This window comes from Macaca thibetana, chromosome 13 (genome assembly GCF_024542745.1).
Source record: "Macaca thibetana thibetana isolate TM-01 chromosome 13, ASM2454274v1, whole genome shotgun sequence".
In the NCBI taxonomy this organism is placed as follows: domain Eukaryota; kingdom Metazoa; phylum Chordata; class Mammalia; order Primates; family Cercopithecidae; genus Macaca; species Macaca thibetana.
In genome coordinates this window covers 33,084,118-33,102,568 of record NC_065590.1, presented here as the reverse complement: position 1 = coordinate 33,102,568, position 18,451 = coordinate 33,084,118, and the positions used below count along the sequence as shown (strand labels likewise).

General features: G+C 45.3%; 1 protein-coding gene and 1 long non-coding RNA gene across 3 annotated transcripts in view; one reads left to right on the top strand and one right to left on the bottom strand.

The window, feature by feature from the left end:
* The window catches only part of DGUOK (deoxyguanosine kinase), a 74,355-nt gene extending 72,032 nt beyond the window's left edge, over window positions 1-2,323 (top strand). For both annotated transcript variants that reach the window (XM_050754512.1, XM_050754513.1), the window contains 3 exons: window positions 190-305; window positions 1,209-1,308; window positions 2,092-2,323. In XM_050754512.1, the coding sequence (XP_050610469.1) occupies window positions 190-305; window positions 1,209-1,308; window positions 2,092-2,118 (243 nt within the window). In that variant the 3' untranslated portion in view covers window positions 2,119-2,323. The remainder of the gene's footprint in view (window positions 1-189; window positions 306-1,208; window positions 1,309-2,091) is intronic.
* On the bottom strand, window positions 1,026-15,029 carry LOC126934110 (uncharacterized). The gene is made up of 2 exons (XR_007718831.1): window positions 14,602-15,029; window positions 1,026-1,270 (listed from the first exon to the last, which is right to left on the bottom strand). It is a non-coding gene; the product is annotated as an uncharacterized LOC126934110 (long non-coding RNA).
* Between the last annotated feature and the right edge of the window lie 3,422 nt (window positions 15,030-18,451).

Sequence of the window (18,451 nt, the reverse complement as noted above, 5' to 3'; positions counted from 1 at the left end):
TTAAGATGGAGATGGGAAAAGAATGGTGTAGATCCTCTGATTGCATAAGAAAACAAGACAGCAGAAGTAAAGGTATGGCTTGTAATGCCCAAGATAGACATTATGGATGGGCCTCAGAGCCCCCTAAGACTGCATTGTAGCAGCCAAAACAGCAAATGAGCTCATCAGGGCCTGGGGACTGTCTTTTAGGTTTGTTTGAAGAGACTGTACCGGAGGGCCAGGGAGGAAGAGAAAGGAATTGAGCTGGCCTATCTAGAGCAGCTGCATGGTCAACACGAAGCCTGGCTTCTTCACAAGACCACGAAGTAAGTGGAGAAAAGAATGTATCAGACAGACCTGGCTCCCAACAGCCAGTTATTAAAAACAAGTTCAGCATGCAGCCCCCTATAGGAAGGTTCAGAATATACTGGAAATGGTTGGAAATGTCAAGCATTTTCCAACTCAGAAGTTTAATATTGCTGGATGCCGTGGCTTACGCCTGTAATCCCAGCACTTTGGGAGACTGAGGCGGTGGATCACCTGAGGTCAGGAGTTCAAGACCAGCCTGGCCAACATGGTGAAACCCCATCTCTACTAAAAATACAAAAATTAGCCAGGTGTGGTGTTGGGTGCCTGTAATCCCAGCTACTCGGGAGGCTGAGGCAGGAGAATTGCTTGAACCTGGGAGGCAGAGGTTGCAGTGAGCCAAGATCGCACTACTGCACTCCAGCCTCGGCGATAGAGTGAGACGCCCAGAAGAAGTTTAATATTGAGTGTAATCTTTACATTCCAAGGGCCTTTTTATTAGATTCTATTTCTCCAGCTTTTTCTTTGTTTCTTAACATTTCCCTAGATTGAACATTGTGATCGATGGTGATAGTTGGCTCAGCATGAAGGGCTGAAAATGTTAGAGAAATTGTCAGTATTACTAAGTTGACATTCCTAGTTTCAGCTTGTTCTCCCTTTGGCTTGGTTTGTTGTCCACTTAAAATGTTTGGTGCTCTGACCGTTAGTATCACTCTCAAGAATGAAGAGAAACCTCAACCTTTCTGTTTCCAGCCAACTTTATTGAATTTGTTTTTTTAAATGCAGTTTACACGCAGTTTCATTGAAAAGTCATGTTGAATTTAGATCTGTTCTCTGAGTAAGAAAGACCTGGCAAGTATGTGAAACTTGACTCAAATTACTTTTCTTTTTTTCTGTCCCCCAAACGTTCACGCTTCTTATAGGCTCCACTTTGAGGCTCTGATGAACATTCCAGTGCTGGTGTTGGATGTCAATGATGATTTTTCTGAGGAAGTAACCAAACAAGAAGACCTCATGAGAGAGGTGGGAAGGACTTTAACTTCTGCTTTCTAGTGGCTTCCTTTGTTGTACTTTTATCTTTCTGGCTTTTGCTTCAAAGTTCAATATCATGGGTCTTGTGCTTTGCATCTCACGTTGCATTTCACACTCCAAGGCCTATGGGATCTTGTGCAAATTACAAATATATCCCTATTCTCTAAAGTATGCTGGACTAATAATTGTTAAATAATTGATTTGTAACATATGCTTGCCAGCTGACTTTCCTCTCTAAGGCATCCTAAAACTAGGGAAACAAGACTACTGGATTCTATTCCCAGCTCTGCCCCTTGATGCTATACGACCCTGGGCTTCTCACATTTCTTCTCCATGCCTATTTTCCTTTCCTCACAAAAACCTCATGGGTTTGACTGCATATGCATTGGGGGTGGACTATTGAAAATTCCGGGCCGGGCGCGGTGGCTCAAGCCTGTAATTGCAGCACTTTGGGAGGCCGAGATGGGCGGATCACGAGGTCAGGAGATCGAGACCATCCTGGCTAACCCGGTGAAACCCTGTCTCTACTAAAAATACCAAGAAAATTAGCCGGGTGAGGTGGCGGGCGCCTGTAGTCCCAGCTACTTGGGAGGCTGAGGCAGGAGAATGGCGTGAAACCGGCGGGGCGGAGCTTGCAGTGAGCCGAGATCGCGCGCCACTGCACTCTAGCCTGGGGCACAGCAAGACTCCGTCTCAAAAAAAAAAAAAAAAAAAAAAAAAAAAAAATTCTGTTAAAAATGTGAAATTAAACTTTTGATTTTCTCCTTCCCACAGGTAAACACCTTTATAAAGAATCTGTAACTGATACCATGATGTTCAGGCTGTGATCTGGGCTCCCTGACTTTCTGAAGCTAGAAAAATGTTGTGTCTCTCAACCACCTTTCCATTCCCAGCCCCTCTCATCCCTGGAGCACTCTGCTGCTCAAGGGCTGGTTTGTTAATTATTGTTAGACTTTACCATTGTTTTCTTTTGTATCTGAAGCATTTTGAAAATAAAGTTTAAGTTTTGCTTGTTTTTCTAATTCAGTTGCTCATTTATTTCAGCATGTGTTTCTTGGTGCTTGCTCTGAATTCACCTCTAGACTAGTGTATTAGTCCATTTTCACAGTGCTATAAAGATAACTACCTGAGGCTGGGTAATTTCTAAAGGAAAGAGTTTTAATTGATTCACAGTTTCACATGGTGGGGGAGGCCTCAGGAAACTTACAATCATGGCAGAGGGGAAACAGGCACATCTTACGTGGTGGCAGGTGAATGAGCGAGTGCAAAAAGAGCAGGGAAAACTGCCTTATAAAACCATTAGATGTCGTGAGAACTCACTGTCATGAGAACAGCATGGGGGAGACTGCCCCGGTGATACAGTCACCTCCCACCGGGTCTCTCCCTTGACACCTGGGGATTACAATTCAAGATGAGATTTGGTTGGGGACACAAAGCCTAACCATATCAACTAGCAATTTTCAAATTGCTCCCAGAACTCTCCCCCAAGCCCTACCTGCCATGCATGAAGAAGGGAAAAGTGGCTCAAGAGTGGGTGGGATCTTAAATGTGAGCCCTAAGAGCAGGAAATGGAGCTTGAACTCTAGGAAGCTTCCTTATCTCTTACCATCTGCCACTCTTGATATGGGGGACAGGTGTGGGGAACTTAATCCCTTGTCCTAGAGCTAAAGAACCTGGCTAAAAGAAAGGGAGAAAACAGCAAGAACCCAAAAGTTAAGCATCTGACATTTAAGATTGGCCAGCCCGGCACTCTAGCTTTGTCTAAATACCTTACCCACTGAGTTTCACATAACGTTAATGGAGTGGATCTCTCCGTGCAGGAAAAAAAAAGAAAATAATTTTTTGTTGTGCTCTTTAACCTTCAAATAGAATTTATTGTTAAGGGAAGAAAAAGACATGGCTCTATAGGATTCAAGTGCGCCATTGCCAGAAGCCTGCAGGTCCGTGATTCACAGGAGCGGACCTCCTGCACTGAACCCTTGACAGTTCTGCAGGTGCACAGGAAGATGAATGATCTGGGGACGTAAGAGTGTCCCAGAAGACAGAAAGCTGTGTTTCTGACCTTTATGCCTAGGGGAAATTAATGTGAGATTGGTTTCTAACAAATACGTAGGCCAGGCAAGGTGCCTCACGGCTGTAATCCCAACACTTTGGGAGACCAAGGTGGGTGGATCACCTGAGGTCAGGAGTTCAAGACCAGCCTGGCAAACATGGCGAAACCCCGTCTCTACCAAAAATACAAAAATTATCCGGGCATGGTGGTGCATGTCTGTAATCCCAGCTACTTGAGAGGCTGAGGCAGGAGAATCACTTGAACCCAGGAGGTTGATGTTGCATTGGGCCAAGATCACACCACTGCACTCCAGTCTGGGTGACAAGAACGAAACTACATCTCAAAAAGAAAAAAAAAAATTGTGTTTTAATATAGAAGTATGACAATTTCCTTATCCTACTTATTTAAAACATTTTAATAGCTTTATTGATATGTAATTCACATACCATACAATTCACTCATTTAAACTGTACAATTCAGGCCACAGACAGTGGCTCACACCAGTAATCCCAGAGATTTGGGAAGCCAAAGTAAGAATTGCTTGAGGTCAGGAGTTCGAGACCAGCGCGGGTAACATAATGAGAGACCAGCTCTCCAAAAAAGTAAATATTTAAAAAATAAGCCAGGTGTGGTTGAGTAAGCCTATAGTCCTAGCTACTTGGGAGGCTGAGGTGGGAGGATCACGTGAACCCAGGAGTTGGAGGCTGCAGTGAGCTATGATCCTGCCACTGCACTTGTAGGTGACAGAGCAAGACCCTATCTCTGAAAAATAAAGTGTACAGGCCAGGCGTGGTGGCTCACGCCTGTAATCCCAGCACTTTGGGAGGCCAAGGCAGGTGGATCAGCTGAGGTCAGGAGTTTGAGACCAGCCTGGCCGATATGGTGAAACCCTATCTCTACTAAAAATACAAAAAATTAGCTGTGTGTGGTGGTGCATGCCTGTAATCCCAGCTACTCAGGAGGCAAAGCAGAAGGATCGCTTGAACCCGGGAGGCAGAGGTTGCAGTGAGCCAAGATCGCACCACTGCACTCCAGCCTGGGCAACAAGAGCAAAACTCCATCTCAAAAAAAAATAATAAAAATAAAAAAGTATATAATTCAATGGTTTTTTAGTATAATAGTCACAGGGCTGTATGACCAATACCACAATTCCAGAACATTTTCATCACCCCAAAAAGAAAGCCCATACCCCATCTCCCCCAAGTTCCCCTGCCTCCAACTCCCAGCCCTAGGCAACAACTAGTCTACTTCTGTCTCTATAGATTTGCCTATTCTGCAATTTCATAAGAATAGAATCATAATATATTGTGTTCTGTAACTTCTTTTTTTAACTGAGCATAATGTTTTTAAGGTTCTTCCAAGTGGTAGCACGTACTTCATTCCTTTTTTTTACCCCTCACAGTCTCACTGTGTTGCCCAGGCTGGAGTGCAGTGGTGGCAATCACAGCTCACTGCGGCCTCGAACTCCTGGGCTCAAGCCATCCTCCTACTTCAGCCTCCTGAGTAGTTGAGACTACAGGTGCACATCACCACGCCCACTAATTATTTTATTTTTAGTAGAGACTGTCTCACTATGTTGCCCAGGCTGGTCTCCAACTTCTGGTGTCAAGTGATTCTCCCGCTTTGGCCTTCCAAAGCACTGGGATTACAGGTGTAAGCCACCACACTCTTCACCTAGTTTTAAAGTCTGAAAGTCTACAAATTCAGCATCTCTACTGATAAACATTGCCTTTTAGAAACTAAACGTTGGCTGCGCACAGTGTCTCAAGCCTGTAATCCAAGCATTTAGGGAGGCTGAGGCGGGCGGATCACTTGAGGCCAAGAATTCGAGACCAGCCTGGCCAACAAGGTAAAACCCCATCTCTACTAAAAATCAGAAATCAGCTGAGCATGGTGGTGCAGGCCTATAGTCTCAGCTACTCGGGAGCCTGAGGCAGGAGAATCACTTGAACTGTGAGGCAGAGGGTGCAGTGAGCCGAGATTGCACCACTGCACTCTAGCCTGGGTGACAGAGCGAGACTGTCTCAAAAAAAAAAAAAAAAAAAAAAAGTAAATGTCTTCTAGGATAGTGCGGGCCATCAACAGTCTAACCTAGGTGATATAATTTGTTATTTTCCAAATTTGTAGCTAAGATCATCTGTAGAGAGTAAACATTAATGAACAGCAGTAATTTTGAAACTTAAATTGCGGGGGAGGGGCAAGTAGGTCTGGGTGGAGCCTGTAAGTATGCGGATTAGGACCGCAGGAAGGCAGGCTGAAACCTTGGGCGCCTTGGGTTTTTAAAGGGAATGCTAGAGAGTGGAGGTCGCACTAAAATGGTCCCTACTCTACACTGTCAGGCCAGTCTGGATGGCTGTTATTCTTGGTTTAGGCCGACTCCCAGCATCAAAAAATTTGGATTAACACATAAAAAATAGCTGCATTTCTTTCTGGCTTGACGATGTGGTAAAACCTGCTGTTCTGGAACCTGAATATTACCTTGATGGGTTTATAACAAGGATCAAGGTTGTGAAAGTTTTCAAACTCTCAGGCTTTCAACGTGAGAGAGAAGGTGATAGTTTCAAGTAAAAGAGGCTGTTTGTTATATGCAAATACCAGAATCACAGAAGTGATGCAACGAAATAACATGCACTTTAAAATTTTAATACTATTTAACCTTCTTCAGCCCTCACTTAAACAGCAGTTTACATTCTCCGAACCACTCTCTCCTTTGTGGGTCTCCCCTGGCTTCCCTACATTTGATGCCTCCCCTTCTGCCTCCTGGGCTGACATCTTTCTCTCCTTTCCTCGAAAGTGTTGGTGTCCCCAAGGCACCCTTGGCTCATTTCTGTCTTCGTCCACTCCCTCTGCGTGATCTTGGATTTGTTTTCTATCACTGCCATTATAAAGTACCACAAATGTAATCGCTTAAAGCAGCACACATTTATTATCTTATAGCTCTGGAGGTCAGAACTCTGACATGGTTCTCACTGGGACAAAATCGAGTTATCAACAGGGCTGCTTTTCTTTCTGCAGGTTCTAGAGGAGATTCTGTTTCTTTACCTTTTCTGTCTTCTAGAAACTGCTCACATTCATTGGCTTGTGGCCCCTTCATCTTCAAAGCCAGTAATGTTGCATCTCTAACCACAGCCAGGAACCCTTCCCTGCTTTTAAGGACCCACGTGATTACACTGGCCTCCTCTGGGAAATCCAAGCTGTGGGGTGGGAGGGAGGCTATTATTCTGCCTTCTACAGATCTCAAACACTATCATGGTTCCTACTATTCTCATGGGGTGAAGACTTCTCATAAACTTGGAAATTTTATGGAAAATGTGAATCATATGCAAGAGGGAATGGTATCAAACACCCCTGTACCCCCAGACCCACATTCTAGCCCACTCAGCCTAAGATCACCAGAAACAAACCTTGAGTTTGAGAAGGTCAAATTGCAACAAGGAAGACCACATACCAGAGGAACTGTGGGACATCTCACCAAACAGGAAAAGATACCGTTACAGGATTTTAAGGAAAACTAGAGTTTAGGTAAAGTTGAATGAAGTATTGTTTGGATAGGTGCAAAGCAAAGCAGAACTGTGTATAAAGGAGTCCCCCATGTATAAAGGAGTCTGTTCTGAACTGTGCAGTGAAGCCAGGTTTGTTTCCCTAGAAAGTACAAAGTTAAGACAAACATAGAATTTGTGTTCAGAAGCTCCTTACGTGAAACTCTGAACCTGGATTGGAAACCAAGACAACTTCTCTGTGTCAAAGTGACTTAGGCCGGGCGCGGTGGCTCAAGCCTGTAATCCCAGCACTTTGGGAGGCCGAGACGGGCGGATCACGAGGTCAGGAGATCGAGACCATCCTGGCTAACACGGTGAAACCCCGTCTCTACTAAAAACACAAAAAACTAGCCGGGCGAGGTGGCAGGCGCCTGTAGTCCCAGCTACTCGGGAGGCTGAGGCAGGAGAATGGCAGGAACCCGGGAGGTGGAGCTTGCAGTGAGCTGAGGTCCGGCCACTGCACTCCAGCCCGGCGACAGAGCAAGACTCCGTCTCAAAAAAAAAAAAAAAAAAAAAAAAAAAAAAACAAAGTGACTTAGAATCTTCTGGCCAAAAAGAAAAAAAAAAAAAAAAAAGGAATGTTTCCTTTTTACTGATAACATTTAATATTTCACACAGCAAAGTTTCTAATAGTTCATTATTTTAAAGAACAAGGTTTCTCTATGAGTCAGAAGGCAGTAGTCACACAAGGAAAGGGGTCGTTATGACACTTTACAGCTACAATGTGCCCGTGGGAGAAATACTGTTTCATGGTAACTTTTGTGACTGGCTTTAGCTGTGTAATGTCCTCCCAGCCTGTTGAGTCGCAGGGCAGCTTTTTACCTTCTTCGTATGAGCCAACTTTGACTTTCTCACCAACTTGAGTTATCTACTCAGAACCAGTCTGGTTTCACCTACAGCCTACCCCCACTTTCATTATTCTGAAGCAAATCCCAAACAGGAGGATGTCTTTTAAAGCTAGAGCGGTATCAAACTATGGATTTCACAACACGGATCCCTTACGCTCAATGGGTACAAAACAGTTCTCCTCCCCACCCTCATGCCCACCACCAACCCTACCGCACCCCAGCCAGCAAAGCCATTTCCCCTGCTTCTCCGTTCACCCCGTTGGCCACATTAAAAGCCTTGGTGTTATCTTTGACCCTCCACTTATACTCATTCTCAACAAATTCTCCCTATTCATCTCTAAAATCTTTCAAATCTTCTCTGCACCCATTTCTGTTTCTCTAGTTGAAGGTGTAGTGGAAATTGTGGTTGACTCCCCAGCATTCATCCCACCTCTCCTCCTCTTCCATAGCAGTCATATGGTCCCCTCTGTAGCAGTGGCTATGCCTAGGAGTGGCAGGAATGGCCCCTCCCCTGCCCCCCAGTTACTACTACCAGTAATCATTTCTTCCCCAAGCCACATCAACTAAATGATGTACAAAAAAGAATAGTGGTTGCTATGCAGAAGCACAACTTCAAGTCAGGTCACCTGCCCCACCCCTGCCACTAGAGAGCTGCCATGTTTTTATAATCCTATCTCCCATCACTCCTACCATAAACCCCACAAGACCACCCATAGCTTCAGACGTTGTGTTTTCCCACATGACAAAATGTTTCTCTCTCTCTCTCTCCCCCACCCTCCACCCCAAGCTTTTACACTGGAAGAACTGCTCATCCTGCCGGTCCCAAGCCCACCATTCCTCTCTCTGTGGAGCCCTTCCCTCACCCCACACCATGGCCAGTCTTTGTGCCCTTGGGCACCCTGTTTATTAAACTTCTGTCAAATGGGTCATACCTGAATGAAAGTTGTCTGGAGACAGCTCTTTAATGTCCTTGGCCTTGACCTTCTTGACACAGACCATGTCTTGGTAATTTAGTACAATGCCTGGCCTTTATTTCTTTATTGCTGTTTCATAAGTGCCCAACATAGACTTCTTAAATAAAGAAATTATTGACTGGAGACACGCTCTGCCCTTTCTCAGGTTCCTGGGTTATTTGTGAGGTCTATATTATGATCATCAATTGAGGAAGTCCCTTCGGTGTACTGAGAATATGTAAGAAATTTGGGGCCCGGACTCTACTCTTAACTTGTCAAAGGAGTTGATTATCAGATGCCTACTGTGTGCCAGCTACCCTACTGAGCACTTTCTAAATGTTATTTAATCCTCTCAATAATCCTGTGAAGGAGGTTTAAGGTGCCAGTTTTTACCAGTGAGGAAACTGAAGCTCAAAGTTCAATAACTCAACTAGAGTCCCATAGTAACTGACAGCACTGAGACTCACACCTAGGTCCATCCTGACTCCAGAGTCTGTTCTCTGCATAACACCAAACCATTACCTAAGGGAGCTAAGACTAGACTTTCGAAAAAGGAGGCAAGCATGCATTTCCTTGGCTGCCTATCTGGATTTATCAGTCAACTTTTGTAGCCTAGGCAGGAAAACCTAGTTTGCCAGCACTGCTAGGTGGAGGCCACTAGGTGCATCCTCACTGTGCCTTTGGCCCCTGGGTCCCTGAACAGGCACAGAGATGCTTCTGGGGGGATAGATTTTCTCTTCTCAGCAACTGCACCTTCATAAAATGCCCTTCAGGCACAGACATTAGAATGTATGTGGAAGCTTGGTGAAGGTTCTGGAATGTCTTTACAGATGCCTTCTACTCCACTTCCCAGCTCACCCTTTTTGTTGCTATCAGATGATTTTCTTAAAACACCTTTATTTTTTAAAAATTTATTTTTATTTTTTGAGACAGCGTTGCTCTGTTGCCCAGGCTGGAGTGCAGTGGCACAATCTTGGCTCACTGCAACCTCCACCTCCTGGGTTCAAGCGATTCTCCTGCCTCAGCCTCCCAAGTAGCTGGGACTGCAGGTGCACACTACCATACCTGGCTAATTTTGTGTGTGTGTGTGTGTATTTCTAGTAGACACCACCATGTTGGCTAGGCTGGTCTCAAACTCCTAACCTCAAGTGATCAACATACCTCAGCCTCCAAAGTGCTGGGACTGCAGTTGTGAGCCACCACACCCAGCCTAAAAACCTTTAATCATGTTAATATTCTTCTTTAAAAATGTCAGTGGCTGGATGTGGTGGTTCACACCTGTAATCCCAGCACTTTGCAGGGCCGAGGTGGGCAGATCATGAGGTCCGGAGTTCGAGACCAGCCTGACCAACATGGAGAAACCCTGTCTCTACTAAAAATACAAAATTAGCTGGGTGTGGTGGCACATGACTGTAATCCCAGCTGCTTGGGAGGCTGAGGCAGGAGAATCGTTTGAACTCAGGAGGCAGAGGTTGTGGTGAGCCAAGATGGCGCCATTGTACTCCAGCCTGGGCAACAAAAGTGAAACTCCATCTCAAAAAAAAAAAAAAAAAAGTTGGTATCCAAATGCATAGTGGTATCCTGAATCGTATCCTGGAATAGACCAAGTTCGTTAGTGGAAAATACTAGTGAAATCCAAATCAAGTCTGGAGTTTAACTGATAGTAACTTGTCAGTTTTCACAAATGTACCATGTCATGTGAGATGTTAGCATTAGGGGAATCTGGATGAGGGATACATGGAAACTCTATGTTGTCTTTGCAATTTTTCTGTGAATACAAAATTATTCCAAAACAAAAATCATTAAAGCAATATTGATACCTCTTAGAAGGTGATGACCAGGCTCCTTAAGTGGGCTTTTGGAGCCCTCCAACCTTATCTTTACCCGCCCCTGTGAAAGAACCCTCTGTTCTTGCTAAATGGTTTCACTGACTGTCCTCTGAACAATGTCTGTGTTCTCCTAGACTCTGCTTTTGCCTTAGCCATGTACTCTGTTGGATTGATATGCCACCAAAGAACTAGTCACAGTCCTTAATCGCAAACAGCAGGAAGTTACTGTGAACCTAAGGAAGCTTAGGTTTTAGGGTACATCACTTGCAAGTCCCCAGGAGGGTCCACCATGGCTGTTATGAGAATGTGATTTCCCTGTCATTACTGCTGCTGTCACAGAATGCTCTTCATGGACCCGAGACTCTGGCAGGTACATCTGACTTGCAGAGCCTAGGCCACATGCCCTTGACATGCCAAGTAGCTGCAAGGGAGTCTGAGAAATACAGTATCTGATATCACATCTTCATTGTGAGAGATGGGGTCTATCCCCAAACAAGGTGAATAAGTCCTCGGACACAGGAAAGGGAGTGATTTACTAGTTCTCCATAAAGAATGGCAGATGTTTACTACAGGTGGGTTTTCTAGAACCAAAGCTTCCACTAGGAACCACTGGGCTTAGGTAACATTTGTTACCTAAGCTGAAACTTCAGCTTTGGCCTGGAGACTCCACGGTACAAACTGTGTTCCTATATTTCATTCACTACACCAGAGTGAAGGGAACTTCATCTCCTGAGGGCACTTGAATTAAAATCTTTCCAATGAAAAGGGCCCGGCTATGCATGGTAGCTCATGCCTGTAATCTCTTGGCACTTTGGGAGGCCAAGGCAGGTGGATCATTTGAGGTCAGGAGTTTGAGACCAGCCTGACCAACATGGTGAAACCTCATCTCTGCTAAAAACACAAAAAGAATTAGCTGGGCGTGGTGGCAGGCACCTGTAATCCCAGCTACTTGGGAGGCTGAGGCAGGAGAATCGCTTGAACCTGGGAGGTGGAGGTCGCAGTGAACTGAGATTGTGCTACTGCACTCCAGCCTGGGCAACAAGAGCAAAACTCCATCAAAAAAAAAAAGGGGGGGGGGAAGGAAGGAAGGAAAGAAAGAAAAGGGCTCATGTGCATGTCTTTAAGATCAGCTATGCAAAAGGCAACATAGGAAAGGTTATATCCTACTGTGAAGCTGGGAGTATTCCCCAAGGCAAGAAAGGTTGCTGGGAGAAGACCCTGTATTATTCTCCTATCCAATACTAACTAGGCCTGACCCTGCTTAGCTTCCAAGATCAGAAGAGATCAGGCGCATTCAGGATGGTATGGCAGTAGATCCTGTATTCTCTATATCAGCAGTGACCCCATCATCCTTCCAGCCATCCAGCTAGAAAACTGAGATCCTCTGACTCCTCCCTGTCACTCATCTCCAACAGCCAGGCAAATGTCTGGTGCTACCAATTTCCTGCTAACATTTCTCAGATCTACCTGCTCTCTCACCTCCACTCCAACCCAGCCCTCCCACCCAGGCTCTCTGCCTCTTGCTATGGCTCTCCCAAATCCCTACTCAGAGCAGCCAGAGGGCCTCAAATACCACCAGGTGCCTCCAGAATGTGCCTATGGGGGGGCCCCGAGCAGGCACACATCCTTCCAAACCCTCCCCTGTTTGTGTTTACATTCAACTCATGGTTGCCCCACACTCCCCGCACTCTCATTGCTTTTGCTCATGCTGTGTGCTCTCCCTGGAGCACCCTTCACCTCTAAGCCCCTTGGCATCCACAATTGTCATCTCCAGGAAGCTTCTGCTGATTCTACCCTGGCTGTGTCAGGTGCCTCCCTTCGAGCTCCTGTCAGATGCCTTTTGCATTTATCTTACTGTTGCTCTTACACGTAGCATTAAAATCATCTTTTTTTTTTTTTTTTGAGACAGCATCTTGCTCTATAGCCTAGGCTGGAGTGGTGAAGTGGTGTGATCTTGGCTCACTGCAACCTCTGCCCCCTGGGTTCAAGTGATTCTCCTACCTCAGCCTCCAGAGCAGCTGGGATTACAGGTGCCCGCCACCATCTCCAGCTAATTTTTGTATTTTTAGTAGAGACAGGGTTTCACCATGTTGGCCAGGCTAGTCTCAAACTCCTGACTTCAGGTGATCCACTCGCTTCAGCCTCCCAAAGTGCTAGGAATACCGGCGTGAGCCACCATGGCTGGCCTAAAATCATCTCTTTCTTTGTCTCTTTATTAGAGCGTGGCTTATGTCTTATCCCACTTTGTATCTCCAGTGCCTGGCACATGGGAGTGAGTAATTCAATAGATACTGGACAAATGGAAAGCAGGAAGAAAGAAGAAAAAGGGAAGCAGGCTGAGCCTGAGAAAGACCCCTGGCACTAAGCAATTAAACACCTCCCACGCCCTTACCCCTCCATGCTGCCAGCAACATACTTGCTAACATACTTAGCTACATACTAGCTAAGTCCCAGGCCAGCTGCAGGTGGGCTCTGAGCAGCCTCTCTGACTCTGGACTAGATTATGACTGTGAGTTCCTTACAACGGATGGTAGAAAAAGATGATGATGAGTCCTTTGATTCTGCCCTCAGAGCCACCCCCTTCCCCATGATCCTGGGGGTCACTTTGGATCACGAAGTGCCTCATAAAGAGTGAATTACAAAACACAGAAGAAGCCTCAGGCCCTGACTTCGTAGAACTGCAACATTAGCCCTGGACTCACTCCTCAGACTTCTAGAGACAGCTGTAAACTACTTTTTTTCTTTTGCTTTGTTTTGAGACAGAATCTTGCTCTGTCACCCAGGCTGGAGTGCAGTGGTGCAATCTTGGCTCACTGCAACCTACGCCTGCTGGGTTCAAGTAATTCTACTGCCTCAGCCTCCCAAGTAGCTGGGATTACAGGCGTGCGTCACCACCATGCCTGGTCAGAAAGCTGTAAATTTTGAAGCCACTGTTTAGGATTTTTTCATTGTATACGATTGTGCTAATATATCCTGTGGCTCTGAGCTTGTTGCAACATTCTCTCTTGACTAATTTGGGGCTCTGCTTGCAGTGCAGGTATGTGCCCCATGGCTTATGACTGGGGACCCCAGACAAATGTTACCTGGTACTGGACAGCCTCTGCAGTGATAGGTAGTTCCCTGGCCACCAGAGCTGGCACATGGGAGGAATCAGAGAAGGGGGCTGAGAGAAACTGTATCACCTTGGGCAAGTCACTGAACATCTCTATACTTTAGGTTCCTGCTTCGAAAGCAAGCAAGACAATCTTTAAGGTCCTGACAGTCTCCTGCTTAAAATATCTGCCTTACGAATGAATAAGTAGCATGGAGTACATGGAGGACTTGGGATTAGACATCACGCAAATCTGGGTTCAAATCCTGGCTGGGCCACTCACCAGCAGTGCGACTTGGACAAGTTCCTTTGCCTCTCTGAGCTTCTGTTTTCCTTAAATCTCAAAATGAAACGAATTTTGCAACTACTTTTCAAGTGGTACCAAGAATTAGAATTCTTGTAGACAAACTTCTAGGTAGAGTAGCCACTCAGTAAATCGAAGTGGCAGGTGCATGTGAGTGGACAGACAGAAAGAGCTGGAGAGTGCTTCACAGAGTACAGCTGAGCTGAGCCTTGAAGGGTGAGGTGAGGACCATTTGGGCAGGTAGGGCAGGAAGGACGGTCCAAGCAGGGGAGCAGCATGGGCAAAGGAAGGGATACACAGGATGGGATGGTGAAGGGTGGGGTGTGTTGAGGTCCTGATGGGATCAGACCGCATGCCCCTAAGTGTGATACCACTGCGGACCGAAATGAGTGCTGTTTCCAGCTAAGGAGCTTCTTGGATTACATGCATTCGATCTGGGCATTAAGTGAAGTAGGATTTTTAGAGCAAGACTGGGTGATTTGGAGTAAACACCATAAGCAAAGGCAGGGAGCTAAGAAAAGAGCCTGTGGAGGGGTGGGGTTGGGCATGGAGACCGCAAGGCTGGAGTAGAGGGCAACAGCAGGCGAGAAATGCTCAAATGTTTTAGAGTGCTTGGCAAAGACAAGCCAGGCCAGCCAAGCCTCCGTCACTCACACTGTTCTCTTACCTGTTTCTTTCAGCATTTCTACGTAGGCTGTGTCTTTGAGGCCAGAGCCCAAATGCCCGGGTCTGGAAGGAGTCTCTGAGGTCCCTTGGGAGACCCAGCAAAGGGGGCCAGTGTGGGACTTCTGCTCAGAAGGTGGAGGGCTGGGAGAGCAGGCAGGCATTCACTCTGCTTCCTTCCCGCCTGGTGGCTGGCTGCATGCCCTGAACTTGACCTCAGATGACCTGCGTGTTCCCTTCAGTTCCAGTGCCAGGAGCAGTGAGCTTCATCTTTGGCTTTTTTTCTCCTTCAAAGCAGAGACTTTCTCTCTGCTCAGACTGGGTTTTTTTGTGGCGGTTGTTGTTGTTGGCTTTTTGTTTTGTTTTGTTTTTTTGAGATGGAGTCTCGCTTTCTCACCCAGGCTGGAGTGCAGTGGTGCGATCTAGGCTCACTGCAATCTCCTCCTCTTGGGTTCAAGGGATTCTCCCACCTCAGCCTCCAGAGTAGCTGGGATTACAGGCGTGCGCCACAACACCCAGCTAATTTTGTAGTTTTAGTAGAGACAGGGTTTCATCACATTGGTCAGGCTGGTCTCATACTCCTGACCTTAAGCGATCCATCCGCCTCGGCCTCCCAAAGTGCTGAGATTACAGGCGTGAGCCACGGAGCCTGGCCTCAAACTGGTTTTTGCAGCTCCACAAATCTCCCCAGTACTTGGGCAGGACCTTGCCGGTGGGGTGTCTACTGTTGTCTGCCTTTTCTCAGTTTAGAATGATGATTTTAATGGTGCTAGATCATTGTGTAGGTAAGTAAATAAATAAGGACTAAGGGTGTGTTTGTACGGATGGGAGTGTGTGAGACACGTTTTTCCCAAGCAGACACAGCTAGTTAGCAGCACAGCTGGAATAGCCCAGGTGTCCTGACACTCAAGCCGGTGCTTGCTGCCCTGCCTATGAGCTGCTTAACTCTGCACACCTCACATGTATGAAGGCATGGAAGTGTGGACCTCAGCTAGTCAATTTGCAAGTCAAGATTAATGTCAGCATCTTGAAATCATTGTGTGAAAAAGTGAGTTGGGTTTCAGGCATTGTCCTTATTAACCCGCCACATGCTTAGATGTTCTGTGGTTTGGGTTGGCGTGCAAAATAATTCCAAAAATGCCTGGATTTGTCCAACGTCACTGATTAGTGGTTGCTTTAGAAGACTAAATCCAGCATTAGCCTCAGTAAGGTAGAAGGAACTACCACAGTTTCTCCTTGATCAAACGCATAAGGTATAGAGGTAGAATACTTATAAAGGAAAGAGACTGATTCAAATCAACATACGGGCTAAGAATGATTAGTGCCAAATAGGCTGGTGTTGCTCAAAAACCTCTTCGGAGTTGCCTTAGGAGCCAGTTTGTGGGTCCCAGGAGAGCCAGGCTCTGTTCACCATTCCACAAGGACACACTGAGTGTCTGTATGTCAGGCACTGAGTACAGTGAGTAGCAAGATAGATACACACGTACCTTACAAGTGACCTTTCTACTTAAAAAATAAAATGTCTTACCTAGGTTAGACTACCACCTTAATCACCAGGTTTGGTTCTGAAAGATATTTTTGGCTGCTTTCTAAAATTAAGCTCTTCTTCAGAGGATGGAGAATAAATTCACTGATTGAAAATACCCAGAAAAAAAAAAAATGTAGCTTAGACAAAAGGCAATCTCAAACAAGGAATTCCCAAGACATTTTAAGCTATGGTAATACAACCTCACGAGGAAATAATTTAGATAAGAACATTTATTTGGAAGTAGACATTCTGGTGTGTTTGTTAAAAGTGCAAAGGCACATTGTCAGGAGAACAAGGCTTTGACTCCTGGAGGCCAGTCACTTTTCAAAGCAGGAACGACCAAATGATCTGAACCAACCCAGATCTATTGGCTGCTGTCCCCTGCTCATGAGCCCTCTGGCTAGGACTGCCCCAGGCATCCACGTTTGACAGCACCTGCCTAAAAGATCTGCAAATCAAATCAAATTATAAGATGGACAGTTTTGAAACAAACCTGCCTATTTGCATCTGTCCCAGTGCTGTCAAGGATATTCCATTGATCAAAGGTCATTGCTAGAGTCTGAATTTCCAGGTTCTAACAAGAGGACATTTGTATATGCTTTCTATTTCACACAGTACTTCCTCATTTATCCTCTCCTTGAGGCCACAACTCTTGTGGTAGACATTAAATATTCTCATTTTACAGATAGACACACAAAGATTCACTTAAATTATGTGCCTAAAGGACCACTTACTAGACTTGAAATCAGGTCTTGCCGTTTCTCCTGCAGCGCTCCTCCAACAGGCCACAGGGACCTAAACTCCAAAACTCCTGATCGCTCCTGCATGCCCTGGGGCATGACCTGACATTGCCAAAAACCCCATGGGGTGGGCACCAGGTCCATACAACCAGAATCTCTGGAAGTGGGGCCTTAACATTGGTATTCCTCAAGTTCTCTAGGTGATTCCACTGCGAAAAGTCTTGGTCATTCTGTTAGAGAATGATCAGAATTTACTTCCTTCTCTCTCAAAGACCTACTTAAAGGCATTAATGTTCCACTTGTGTTCTTTCTCAAACATAATTTTCTATTTTTCAATGACAGGAATGCTACTACCTCTTTGTTGTAGAAATTTTAGGGAAGAAAAGGTATTAAGAAGAAAACAAAAATAATCCAGAGACCCAATGTTTGTATTTTGATATATTTGCTTCCAATCTTCACGTATATTTGATGTAATTTTTTTGAGACAGTATTTTGCTATTTTGCTCTGTCACCCAGGCTGGAGTGCAGTGGCACAATCATGGCTCACTGTAGCCTCAATTTCCTGAGCTCAAGCAATCCTCACCTCAGCCTCCAGAGCAGCTGGGATCATAGGCACACCCACCATGTCCAGCTAATTTTTTTTTTTCTTTTTTTTTTCGTAGAGATGGGGTCTCCCTATGTCGCCCAGACTGGTCTCAAACTCCTGGGCTTAAGTGATCCTCAGGCCTTGACCTCCCAAAGTGTTGAGATTACAGGTGTGAGCCATGGACCTGGCCTTAATCATTCTTTAATGTTGAACATTTATTTTATTTTTTTGCTGTCATAAATAAGTCCTCCAAGATGATCCTTGTACTTAGACCCTTACAGTCTTTGCAAAACTGAGTATTTTTATTTTGTGATCTGCCAGTTTGCTATAGTTATTTATAAAGTTTATATATGTAATATATATTTGTATATATAAAAGGTGTATATATATATATATATATATATTTTTTTTTTTTTTTCCAGATGGAATCTTGCTCTGTGGCCCAGGCTGGAGTGCAGTGGCACAATCTTGGCTCACTGCAACCTCCGCCTCCCAGGCTCAGGCAGTTCTGCAGCCTTAGCCTCCCGAGTAGCTGGAATTACAGGGGAGCACCACTACGCCTGGCTAATTTTTGTATTTTTCTTTAGTAGAGACAGGGCTTCACCATGTTGGCCAGGCTGGTCTCGAATGCCTGACCTCAGGTAATCTGACCACTTCGGCCTCCCAAAGTGCTAGAATTACAGGCCTCTCAAAGTGCAAAGTTCTGGGATTACAGGCGTGAGCCACCACATCAGGCCTGGACTTTTTATGTCTTTATTGGCCATTTATATTCCTTCTTTTGTGAATGTTCACATCCTTTGCCTTTTTGTTCCCTTTCAAGTGTCCATCTTTTCTTACCTACTAAGTATATAACACCTTTCCTGTTTGTCTTGTAAATATTTTCCCTCAGTTTATCATTTAATTTGGTTTCTTGACATACAAAGGATTTATTGATTTTATGCTTAGAAATGTTCCTTGATGAGGTAAATAGTTACCAATATTTTCTTCTACAGGTCTCAAT